Source organism: Peromyscus californicus, unplaced genomic scaffold (genome assembly GCF_007827085.1).
Source record: "Peromyscus californicus insignis strain IS unplaced genomic scaffold, ASM782708v3 Scaffold_11__1_contigs__length_118956290, whole genome shotgun sequence".
In the NCBI taxonomy this organism is placed as follows: Eukaryota; Metazoa; Chordata; class Mammalia; order Rodentia; family Cricetidae; genus Peromyscus; species Peromyscus californicus.
Window position 1 is genome coordinate 77599046 of NW_026294402.1, and position 13359 is coordinate 77612404.

General features: G+C 39.9%; 1 protein-coding gene across 3 annotated transcripts in view; it reads right to left on the reverse strand.

The window, feature by feature from the left end:
• The window catches only part of Phip (pleckstrin homology domain interacting protein), a 125143-nt gene extending 112307 nt beyond the window's left edge, over window positions 1-12836 (reverse strand). The window contains exons 1-4 of one of the 3 annotated variants that reach the window (XM_052715311.1): window positions 12631-12836; window positions 12467-12525; window positions 12293-12322; window positions 12040-12099 (exon numbers count right to left, since the gene is read on the reverse strand). In XM_052715311.1, the coding sequence (XP_052571271.1) occupies window positions 12040-12099; window positions 12293-12322; window positions 12467-12525; window positions 12631-12670 (189 nt within the window). In that variant the 5' untranslated portion in view covers window positions 12671-12836. Of the gene's footprint in view, window positions 1-9939; window positions 10006-12039; window positions 12100-12292; window positions 12323-12466; window positions 12526-12630 lie in introns of those variants that run through there. The other 2 variants (XM_052715304.1, XM_052715321.1) reach the window with 2 other exon arrangements.
• Window positions 12837-13359: the final 523 nt, after the last annotated feature.

Sequence of the window (13359 nt, forward strand, 5' to 3'; positions counted from 1 at the left end):
TCTCTCCATCAAATCCCTAAAGCTACAACTGAACCTACTCCACTTCTTAGCACAATTGCTCCCCTTAATATATAAGATCTAAATCCTCTGCCTATGCTATGAATCCTAACTTGATTTCAAAGAAACCCTAAACTATAAGCTAGTCCTCCTTATGTTTAATGTTCTTCTCAAGTACCTCCTTCCTATTCATGTCTACATTTATTTAAATATCCTCAAGTTTCTTCTTAGCAAAACCCCCAAATCCTGCCTGACTTGTTCTCCACCCCCTTTCAGTTTAATCATCCAGACGTGTTTCTAGTCTTTGCCTCCTCAGAAACATGTTTTGTTGTTGTTGTTTTGACAGTTCATTATCAGTCTCATTTCTTCTCTCACTCTCCTGCCTCAGTCAACAACAGCTTTCACTCGAATGAATTAAAACAAAAAACATTAAGAAATGCTCAAGTGGCCGGGCAGTGGTGGTGCACACCTTTAATCCCAGCACTAGGGAGGCAGAGGCAGGCGGATCTCTGTGAGTTCGAGGCCAGCCTGGGCTATACAGAGCTACACAGAGAAACCCTGTCTCCAAAAAAAAAAAAAAAAAGCTCAAGTATTCATGGGAGGGGGCTTCTAAAATTATCTATTCTATGACTCAAGCTATATCATTTTTTGAGATACTATTTTAGAAACATAAGCCACGTAGGGCATTGTTAAGAGACATTAAGACAGAGTGAAAGTGTTATAACTGTTGGCTATGGTCTTGGATACATTAAACCACATGTGATGTCCTTAGCACTGCACCTGGTCTAAGAGTCAACTGTTAATTATACTCCAAGTTACACATTACGTATTGACTCATATATTGGTGAATAAATACAATAAAAATAATGACATAGAATGTAATATGCCCACATACATGCACACAAATAAGCAAGTGTGGGGAAAACTGGGATCTAAGTAAGATCACACTGTATCAAAGTCATTATCACCACGATTTCACAAAATGTTCACATTGGACCTATGTACACATAGGCTTCCTCTATTTTTTCTTACTTGTGAACCTACAAGTACTTTAATATAAAATTCTACTAAAAAGTAATGTTGACAGTAGATTTCTAAGTTTATTTTTAAAATAAATACAGAAGTACCAGAAACACAAAAGCCCAAGACAGGGTTTCTCTGTGTTGCTTTGGAGCCTGCCCTGGATCTCCCTCTGTAGCCCAGGCTGGCCTCGAACTCACAGAGATCTGCCTCGCTCTGCCTCCCGAGTGCTGGGATTAAAGGCGTGCGCCACCACCGCCGCCCAGCGATCTTTTTTTTTAATCTGTAGCTTAATGTTTCTACCACCATCTAGCCTTGATTTCCAAGCTATTCCCTGGCTTTTCTCTATTTGTGGAAGCACTCCTTCTTACAGGCTCATTCTCTTCTACCTAGCCACAAAGTGGTAAAGCTCCTTGAGGTCCTAGTTTTCAGAACCCAAATCCACACATGATTTCCTCACGCTACACATTCTCTCTCTGGACAATTCTTAGCTAATTCCCAAATTTACATCTATTCTTAGCCTTGGCCATTCAACTTCCTCAGGACACCTGGAATCCTAGGAGTCTCTTTAAGAACTCATTTGGAAAACTGCAACCATGGACCTTCATGTCAACACTCCACACAAAATGCTGCAAAACAGGGACTGTCAATACCAATTAGGTACTCAACCTTAAAAGCCAGAAGCACTTTACCACAGCTATCAATGTTTACTGACCCTTTCCCCAAAGAATGAGCCATAGGTCTATAGCAATGTTTCTCACATCAGGGTCAAAAAACTTCTCTGAAAAACAACGCATCTATTCTTATTTCTTTTTCTACTTTGATCAAAATCACATGTGTATCACTTCTTTCTCAGATCACATATAAGAAATATTTCTGAAATTATTAACTACAATTTGAATGGTATAATCATTTGAGAATGTGATTTGCAGCATATTAGAAAAAAAAAAAGAAAAAAAACTAAGCTTTATGGTTGGTTAATCTGCATCTTTGGGTAAACCAAGCTGTTTCTGGGTAGCATGCTATCCTGGTCAGTTTTTTGTCAACTGGACACAAGCTAGTGTTATGCAAGAGGAGGGGCCTCAATAGAGAAAATGCCTCCATTACACTATATACATATAGTGTGTGTGTGTATATATATGTCTATAAACAAGTCTGTGGAACATTTCTTGATTGATGATCATTTTCTTGATTGTTGACTGGTATGGGAAGTCTCAAGAGCTTACTGTGGGTGGTGCACCCCTGGGCAGGTGTCCTGTGCTGTAGAAAAAAGCAGACTGAGCAAGCCAAGGAGAATAAACCAGTGTACTCCTCCCTGCTTGTTTCTGCTCCTGCCTCCACATTCCTGCCTTCCTTAAGTTTTTGCTTTTACTTCTCTCAGTAAAGGACTGTAACCTGAAGTTGTTAAGATAAAATAACCCTTTCCTCCTCCAAGATGCTTTTGGTCATGGTGTTTATCACAACAATAGAAAAGCAAACTAAGATACAAGCTATTCAATATAAGCACCTATCCCTTCTAGACAAAGTTTGGCAACTATCGGAAGGTAGTGTTAAAGGGTAATCGGGTGCTGGAGAGATGGCTCAGTGATTAAGAGCACTGGCTGCTCTTCCAGAGGTCCTGAGTCCAGTTCTCAGCAACCACATGATGGCTCACAAGCATCTACAGTGGGATCAGATGCCCTCTTCTGGCATGCAGGTATAGATGCAGAGCATTCATTCATGGAAAAAAAAAAAAAAAGGTATAATCAGTAAGAAGTTCCTATGAGGAAACTGAAAGCCACTGATTTCCACTAGACATACTGTGATTAAGAACCTTTCTTAATCAGCCAGACAGTGGTAGGGCACACCTTTAATCCCAGCACTTGGGAGGCAAAGGCAGGCAGATCTGAGATTAGCCTGGTCTACAGAGCAAGATCCAAGACAGCCGGGGCTACACAAAGAAACCCTGTCTCAACAAACCAAAAGAACTTCTTACTCAACTTTTAAAGAAAAGGTCAGCAGCTCAGAAGACATCTCAAGTCAAAGTAGCCAGGCATTCTATTGGCAATGCAAATGGAGAAAGCACTAAGTCCAAGTGTCCTCATCATCACATAGAAGGCATCACTAACTTACTATTTAAACCATCTGATGTCCTTAGCACTGCACATAAACAGTCAACTATTACTTCAATCATACTCCAAACACATACTACATGGTGACCCACATATTGGAAAGAAAACTTGTCTAATCCAGGAAATTGTTTAGGGTTTCTTTATTTGTAAACTTTCATACAAGTGTATACTGCATAATGGGCATATCAGTCCTTTTATTCCCTTGTCAGTTTCACTTCTAGTCCAATGACACATACACATGACTGATTTATCAATACAAAACCCAGCAAATTTCCACTGTGAGGTTAGCTCCACAGACTCATTCCAATTACTTGGTTTGCTTATGTTGACCTAAAAATGTCCTTCCTTTAGCAAATCAATATTTATGAAAATGAAGCTCAGCGTTGATGTTAATTAAAATACTTCATATTCATTCCTTCCATGTGACTAGACCAATAGACTTTGTCAGATCAAAAGGGTTGGTTATTTCTGCTCTCTATATTTTGCATTATAAAAGGCCAGTTGAATGGAATACAACTCTCATTTTTCCAATTATTCTAGAATATTAAAAAAATTACAAAAAAACATATTCACTGTTTATAAGCATAATCATAAAAACTCCAAAACTTTAAAATTAAGTTTTAAAACTTCCAAATTTATAAGCTATTATGATTTTTTAAGTATGTGTTAAATTTTATCTATAATCTTTAAACCTAGTATGTATTTTCTAGTAACTTTTTACCAGCTTCTACACAGAAAAATATGTTGGTGCCAACTATTTTTCAAAATTTAATCTTTTAAAGATTAAAGATTTGCAAACAAATGCAAGGAAACTCTATCTATGTCATAGGCAAAGAAAAGGTAAATTTATTCAAGGATTTATCTTCAGAAAATAGGAAACAAATTAATCAAGTCCAGGTCTCCAGATTCCAACACTGTTTATAGTACTGCTTCCTTCTCAAAACTTTAGTATTCCCCAATAATTACACAAGATTGAGCATTAAAATTTAATAGACTCTATAAATCAAATTTTCTAAGTTAGGTTAACTAACTTGAGAATTCTTAAATTTTCATCATTTCTTTATAGGATGCTTAACAGTTAACACAGACAGAACTTGGCCAAACATCAAAATTAACTTGGAAAGTCTACTTACAAGGTACTTGGAAACAAATACAACATGAATGCCTGTCTTCAAGAATTCAGTCAACCATAAGAATACATTTAGTTAATTTAATGATGTTATCAATACAGTATCTGTCAATTAAAGAAAAATGGCAATACAAATATTTTCAACTTTATTCACTTAAAATCTGGTTGTTTTGCTTTAAAAAAAAAAAAACCCTCTTCAGATTCCTCCCTACAGCAAAGTAGGGTGCTCTATTCATAGAGTAACACACTGAGTTTTTAAAATCAAGTATTTGCTATGTACAATAAATTCTCTCTCAAACCTATCAGAGTGTAATTCAAAACTCAAATTTATGAATCTGATGAAGATACTTTCTAATGAAAAGATAGGGGGAAAAAAGTCCTTAAATTCCTTATTCTTAAAAGTGTCGACGTAAATAATACTAACAGAACAACCAGTTTCATTTTTAGCTATGTTTTAGTTTCCAGTACTCAAAATAACTATCACCTAACATCTAGAGATAGAGTGAAGTTTCAGACATGTGTTTCACCAAGCTGCCTACAAACTAGTGTTTCTGCACTCCACAAGTAAACTAGAGTCAACTGACTCAGCTTACAGTAGTTATTTCTTGCCTTGTTACACTATAACCCTTCCTAAGTTCTATACATGCTCTCTACCCATGACAGAAACTCAGGACATCATGTCATGACAACTGTGGCAGAATCCACGCACTCTTTGGTACTGCCTCTGTTATATGCTACCATCATCTGTAATGCCATGGATAACTTAGATGACAAATCTCATTACAGCTTCATTTTTAACTAAGCAGAAGATATACCAAACTACGCTGCTGCTTAGATTTCCTCAATATCAAAACTTCTCATCCAACCATCCGTGAAAGGTCAAAGACTGCACATGCATGTGTACTGAGTAACTAACGGTAGATTTAGACAAGCAATGACTACCTCATATGCATAATCAAGTTCTCAAAGTTACATAAATGACCGTTCTCTATCATTGTTTTTGACTTACAGTATCTTACATTCTCAAATTCCATAAATAAAAATTAAATTTTCCCCATATCATAGAATACTTATACCTTTGTATAATCCACATGCATTATTAATTGCAAACTTAATAACTTTCACTTTCACATATTAATTCTTAAAAATGGATTCTCAAAAAATTTTTTCAAAGAAATTTATTAACTTTCATGAAACAAACAAAATATGAAACTAAAAACATGGTAATTTAAGTTTTTTAAATTTGATAGCCCTTATCACTTTTAGATATAATTACAAAAGTAAATTAAAATTCCTAAATAGATGATAAGTTTTTTATGTCCAACATACTCACATAATGCCTGATCTTCCTGAAGTCAATACAAAATAAACTAGAAAATAATTTTATTATCTGCTAACTCAAGGCCAAGTAAGTTAATATTAACATATTGTTGAGAATCCTAAAATACACATAAGAAAACTACTCGAAAGAATGAATTCACCCATTAGGTTAGGTACTGCTCAAAATAAACTGCCCATGTGTTAAAAGCTCTCCAGGAACAGGCAGACAAGTCACAAAACTTGGGACAGAGAAAAATGCCTGCAGGTAAAGAATTTCCAGATGTAATCAACAAAGACAAAAACTTGCAGACCATCTTAACAAAGAACCTCTAAATGGATTAAAAACTTGACACTATTTATTTAAGCTAAAGCTAACTGAAGAATAATGCGAATTTTGAATTATTAAATTGCTTGGAACACATCTTTAAATAGACTAAGAACAACACATGTGACAATTCTCACAAACTGCCCTGGCTTTAAATTCCACAAACTTCTGAATAAAAGGAGCCAATGTTAACACTCAGTCTCTCTTTACCTACTCCAAAGTACCATACAATCTTCCCTAAAAGAAAAAGCTTCATGACATCTTTAATCAGTTCAGGATTTTACTTTCCTCTTCACTTTTTTATTGTTTTTCCTTCTTTTAGCACTGGAATCAAACCCAGACAGGACCTCATTCATACTAAGCAAGTTTTTGACCACATATAGAGCTGTAACTCCAGCCTCAGTTCAAGATAACTCAACCATCCAAACATTTAATGTTTGCTATCTCACAGAAAATCATAGCAAAATTAACAGCAAATGTCTACAGACCTATCCACAATACCTAAGAAATTATTTATTCTACATTCGCGGACCTTTTTTCTATTTCTTAGGGTTATTTCATCTTCAAGTCTAAAAAGTTTATTAGCAGTACTTTCTAAAGTTTCAAAGTAGCTTTTTTTTAGAAAGTTATAAGTACTTGTATCTCAAACAGAAATGCTTTCCTTATGAAAACTTTACACCACCACAGTTCTACAGCCTTTACTACTGTCACTACGGTTGCCAAGAGCAAATGCAAACCGGACACCAATTACCACTCCAGCCTTTTAAGGTGGATTTCTCATCATCAGATATTTTAGACATTAGCAAATAAATGGATGCCTTTGATACTCCTGTCTCAGTCATATAAACCACCACCATGCAGTTAGGAAAGGAACAATTCCACTACCCCTTAATACCACATCACTTTGCAATGTGAGTATTAAGAATCTAATGTGGATTTATTTCATTTAAAAATTTATAGGGATGGGGGATAAAGTCGGTTAAGTGCTTGGTTTTGGTCCCCAAAACCCATGTTAAAAAATACCAGGCATCCACACTTGTAATTAATTCTAGCTCTGGAAAGACAAACAGGTAGCTAGATCCCTGGGACATGCTGGACAGTCAAACTCACCTAACTAGGAGAGTTGTAGGTCAGTGAAACTATCTGGAAAGAAAAAGAAAAAAGAAAGAAAGAAAAAGAAAGTGGGTAGTGCCTGAGGACCACCATCTCAAGGTTGTCCTGATCTCCACAATCACACATGCATAAAAACCCACATTTACAAGTACACATATAAATTTTATATGAATCCAATTTTTAAAAATGATACTAAGTACCAACAGAATTGCACATATAAAAAAAGATGAAGTTTCAGTCCTTTAGCACATACTGTTTCCTTTTTACCTAACACACTGTATATCCCTAATTATAACTGTAAGTCATTTTAAACATCCAGTTTTGTGAACTACCAAGCTAAGCTTATTATTTGAAACTCTTAAACGGGGACAGCTAAAATTCATTATGCACATGTATGAAAACTGCCAAAGAATTTAAAATTGAAGGAAAAAATCCCCACAAAAGCCTTGTAATGCTACCAATACATATATATCTCCTCATATGCTCTCTTTCAAACTGGAAAAAGTTATACAAGTCTTCTAAGTATCTTAATCCTAGTTTAAGGACATCTCATATGTTATCACTTTCCTTAAGTGCACCTCTAAGTTTAATTCCATGACTCAATTTAATCAGCATACTCTAAATACATGTATACCTAAAACATATACATACTTGAGTAAATTCTATTCATGGCCCCTGTTTTCATCTCTCAATTTGAAGCTACTAACAACTTACTTAAACCAAAGTGAAAAACACAGAAATCATACAGCAATGAAGAGGTATTCTACAATTTGGCTACTATCTGAAAAACCTTCATCTTTAAGAGAAGAAATGTATTATAATAACTCAGCTGTCAACTTGACAAACGTGGGAAGAGGAACTGCCTCAATCAGAGCGGCCTGTGGCCATGCACTGATGAGGGTCTAGTTCACTGTGGGTGGTACCCAGCCTAAGCTGTGTAAGAAAAGTAGCTAAGCAAGCCAGGGAATAAATCAATAAGCAGCATCTTACATGGCCTCTGCTTCAGTTCCTGCCTCCAGGTTTTTGACATGAGTTCCTGCAACTTCCTTCAGGGATGGATTTTGATCTGGGAGTTTTAGGATGAAATAACCCTTTCCTCCCCAAGTTGCTTTTCGTGGAGATTTTTATGCTAGCAACATAAATCAAAGTAGGAAGACCACCAAAGAATGGTACTATGAGAAGCATTTATTCAACTTCCAAAATGGCATGATTTCTACAGGCTTAGTTTTCCAGTTTGGAAAACTAAACTCCAAAAATGAAGGCTAAGAACTTAAAAATAATGCACTGCTATTTCTAACTCAAAATCATACTTCCAGATAATTTTCAATCCATGCTTTTACATAAGGTTACAAATAACCAAGACAAGAGAAATTATAGTTTGCCCATATCACCTGCAAGCTATCACCAGGGTTTAAAACAACAAACCACATCTCCGGACTTATAATTCTTTCACTTTGACAAAAAGATATCTAGTAAGATGCAACCAGTTTAAGGAAAGAAAAGTATGATTTTTTTTTTAAAGCAAAATTATATCATTTTAACAAATTAGCAAAACATCAACTTTAGTGAAAAGAAGAACTTGTAAGAAATAATGCAATCAAAGCATCCCAAGTCTGGTGAAAATGCTTTAATAATCTGCTTTAATATCTAATAAAATAGCAGTCAGGACTAATTAAGGAGACAAGTGGGAAGCAGAACTAAAAACTCAACAAATTCAAATACATGAGTTAAGAAATGAGCCAGGTGGCTCATGTCTATAATCCCAACACTTGGGAAACTGAGGCAGAGGACAGAGGCCATCCGACTACTGTAAGGCTGAAGCTAATTCAAGACCACCTTGGGATAAGTAAAATCACACAGGAAAAAAAATTGAAAATACTGTCCAAAAAATAGACCTCTTATTCTATAGAAATTTGGCTGGACTGAAGATGTAGCCAGCTCAATTTCGAAGGGCTTATCAAGCATGCGCAGAGCTCCTTCATTTCCTAGTACTGCATAAACCACTGGTAATTCCAGCATTCTGGGAATGGAAACAGAAATTCAAGGTCAACTTCAGCTATGCTGACAGTTCAAGGCAAGCCTATCTTTAAAATAAATAAATAAACAAATACTTTTTTGGCTTAATACTTGGCTTCATGTAAAAGAATTCTGAAGAATACTTGAAAAATGTCCTTTACCTTTAAAAAAAATTACAGGTTAACAAATATAAACTCTGAATAAACTTAAATCAGTCCTCAAAACAATTTTAATATCCTATCATATTCCATTCACTTTTAAAAGAACATTTTAAGTGTTTGCCCAGATAATAATCCATCACATTCTTAATAGCAAAGACAAAATTCTCAGCTTGTGAGAATCCCCTTTTTCAATCATTTATATATAATCATTTATATATACTGTATCAATTTTACTTTTCTTAACTTATAAAACTTTCAAAACTGCACTAAACACTCCATTTTCCTCTGGACCAAAACTGAATCACTGCAATTCTATTCACAGACTATCAGTGCTGATCAATACTTATTTTTAAACTCATTAAGTACAATGTACATCTTCTTCCTAAAGATTTTCTAGAAAATTCCAATTTCACATTAATTTTTCCACTTAAAATACTGTTCAGTTTCTTGGTTAATACACCAACAAACTATTTCCAGGTAGAAGTAGAAGCTATTGAAGCTACATTTTTACGCACCAAATAATTTTAAAGCAATTTTTGTTAATTCAATTTGATGTACAAAAAGTAAAACTTTAAGCCATGAGATTAAATTAAGACAACAGAATATACAAGAGATTTGCGTGTGTTTACTAAGACACATTATTTTCAGATCTACTAATGTGCTCAGAAACCTGGCAATCAAAATGTCTTCAAAGCTAACTAAAATTGCAATTAAAGTGAGATAAAGATAAATCATATTCTCACACACCTCAGCACATAACTTGATGGATACAAAAGCACTTCCAAGGGTGCCTTGCATTCAGCAGGCAGTAAACGCTGAGTAAATAAAAGAGCAATAATCAACTCCAAGTTCCAGGAGGAATGTTCACCTGTCTTAAAGAGTAAAGCCATCGTTGACTATAGAGATTCAAAAAACTCTTCAAGCAAAAAAAAGCACCTTCGTGGAAAACGTGGGCCTCTTGGTAAGTAGCACACTAACAAAGGCAATTTAAGAAATTTGAAAACCATGAATAGCTCATTTTACTAATATTTGAGCCAATGAGAACCCCCTCTAAAATTAAATTAGGTCTAAATCTAAATCTGCAGTAGTGTTTTCACTAGACAAACAAAATTATATTCCTACACAGATTAGCCATTCTCGTTATTTGGTCAAACACTATTAATTGCTTTGATCAAAAACCATAGTATTACTTAAAGTCTCCTAGTTAAAAAGACAGCAGTTTTTATTGACTTGGAGTTTGTGGGATTTTTAGAAAGGAAAACTGAGTTTGGTAAAACACACTATCTTTGTGACAGTATTTTTAGAGTTGATTTTTCTTAAACAGCAAGGAAGACATGGAAATTAAGATTTTTGCCAAAAATTAACCTAAAAACTTAAAACATCGAAAGCAGTAAACCTTGGCGTTTACTTCCAATCCCAAGTATTGACTGAAGTACCCTAAATCGCTACCTGAAATCTAACTTTAGGCATGGAAATGAAAAACAGTCTCCATTAGGTTTCTTAAGCCTAAACAACAACGTAGTCATCAATAGTTTACGTTAAAACATAAGACATACACACAAGAGCTATGCAAATTCTATTCAAAACCAAAGCAATCAGAATCATGTCAGAAGACATTCTGAACTACCAAAACTGCCTGATCACTGACAACACGAGGAATTACATCTACCTCAAGCAGTCACAAACGTGTCCAAAAACATTTTCAAAGTACTGTCTAAATTTCAACTGTTAGATGGGCCCTGCTGTAACTGACTATTCAATACATTCATACAAACAACTTCTATCAGGGTAGGCAAACTACAGCTCTTTTAATAAAGTCAAGTAGCAGTGAGACTTTACCTTTCCATTCACAATACTCAAGTGATAACTCCATTTTGGGGAAGCAATTTTTTTAAATTATTGCCTTGAAAGACCCACAAACTATAAAAAAAAAAAACCAAAACACTATTTTTCAAGCAATTAAGCAAAACATCTCAATATAAACAAAAAATTAAGAGCCAAGGTCCAGACCACGGTAACTATGCAGCTAAAAATCAAAGCTCTTCAATGCTCTTCATTAATGATTTTTAATAATAGGGGACATACCCTAAGAATCAGCAAAATTAGAAAACGCCTGTTAAAACAACTTGGTTTCTACTTCAGCAGGTATGTCTATATAAATGCACAATGCGCCTCTGGGTAGCTACCATCAAAAAAAAAAAAAAAAATAAGGTAAAAAAGAAAAATCTAGGTCTGAATCTACGGAAAGAAAAGGAAAAGGAGAGGGAGGGGGAAAAAAGGGAAAAAGAAAAAAAATCTTGCCAAGGTTCGTCCGTTGGCTGAAAGGCCTTCTTGTGAAATGCTAATGCCACTTCGGAGCAGTTAGTCACCAGCTATTGTGTGGGACTGGAGAAAGCTGAGCCGGCCGCGCGTGCAGAGCGAGCAAGGAGCTGGCGAGCGCGCTCTCCAGGCTTGCGCCGCTCCCGCCGCCGCCGCCGCCGCCGCCGCCGCGTCGCGCGCGCGCCCGCGCCCGCCCGCCCGCCCGCCCGGACGCGCGCGCCGGCCCCTCCTCCTCCGGCCTTGCACTGCACAACACTCATGACGTATCTTTATTTCTAGCACATTAACAAAATATCACAAATAAATTGTCCGCGGCCCCTGCGGCCCCGGGGCGTCCGCACCCCCAGCCGCCGCCCCCCGCAGCCCCCGCTCCTGCCTCCCAACCCTCCCCCGTGGCCTTTGCAGCTTTCCCGTTCCGAGGCCAAGTTTTTGTCTCTGTTAAAAAAAAAAAAAAAAAAATTGCGGGAAATTCAATTTTTATTCGACTCGGGGAAAAGTTTCTTTGCTGTGCGCTGTGAAATGTCTCACCAGATTCTGGTAGGTCCTGGGGTGCTCCTTCCCAGTCCAGTCGGTGCGCCGGGGCAGCAGCTGCGGGGACAGGACGCCCGGTGAGCGCGGCCCCCGGCCCGGCCCGCGCCGCTCCCCTCCCCGGCCCGCCCCCGCGCCCCGCCGGGGACCCCCCGCGCCCCGCGCCCCTCGCCCCGCTCCATGCCCGGGCTCGCGCAGCCGGCCCGAGAAGGCCGTGCGGCGGCGGGACGCGCCGACCCCGCCGCGCCCTTACCTCCTTCTCGGCCACTTCGCGGATCAGCACCTGCAACAACAAAGCGGGGCAAACGCTGAGCCCCGCGCCCCGGGCCGCGGCCCCGCCGCCGCCGCCCGCCCGCCCGCCCTCCCCCACGCCCGCGGGCGGCCACCGCGAGCGCCCGCCCGGCCCCGCGCGCCGCGCGCCGCCTACCTGAGCCGCCTGCTGACAGGGTCCATCTTCCAGGAACCGGGCGATGAGGAAGTAGAGCTCTGCGCGGGAGAGAGGGACGGGGAGACACGGGCTGAGCGGCCGCGGGGGGCGGGGGCCCGCGGGCGAGTCCGCCCGGCGCGGCGGCCCCGCAGCGCCCGACTTACCCGATCGCAGCTCCGAGAGGCCTTTCCTCTCACGAGACATGTTTGCGGGTCACTTCGGGGCCGCCGGCGGGACGCCCCGCCGCCGAGGGGAAGCGGGGACGGGGCCGCCGCCTGCCCTGTAGCTGTCAGTGTGTGCTCACGAGCCGAGCCTCGGCTCCACCATTCAAGCAACGGCGGCGGAGGCGGAGGAGGAGGAGGAGGAAACAACAACTCTCAGGCAGCGGCCCCGGCTGCGGCCGCCTCCGCCGGGATCCCTCCGCCACAGAAAGGAGTCCGCGCCTTCGCGGCCCGCACTCGCCGCCCCCGCCCCCCGCGGGAAAAGGAGTGCCTCGGCCTAGGCCTGCGCCCGCGCTGTCACCCCCCTCCGCGCGGCCCCGGGCCGCGACTTATTTATTTATTTTCCAGCCCGAGAAGATGCCGGAGCCGAAACGGCGGGCGGGCGGGCGGGCTGGCTGGCTGGCTGGCAGGCAGGCGCTTTCTCGAAGGAGGCCGCCCGCGGGAGGGAGAAAGGGAAGGAGGGAAGGAGGGGGCCCCCGGCACGGCTGCGCGGAGGGATCTGACGCACACGGAGCCGCAGCACAGGCTCTATTCAGCGGCGCTGGCTGGGCTGAGATGGAAGTTAGTTTCTATGTAGCAGAAATAGGAAACAAATGAAGCAAAACTGCCCAAAGAGGGGAAATGCCGGGAGGATGGGGCTCACTCTCACGCACGCACAGAGACACTCAGGGA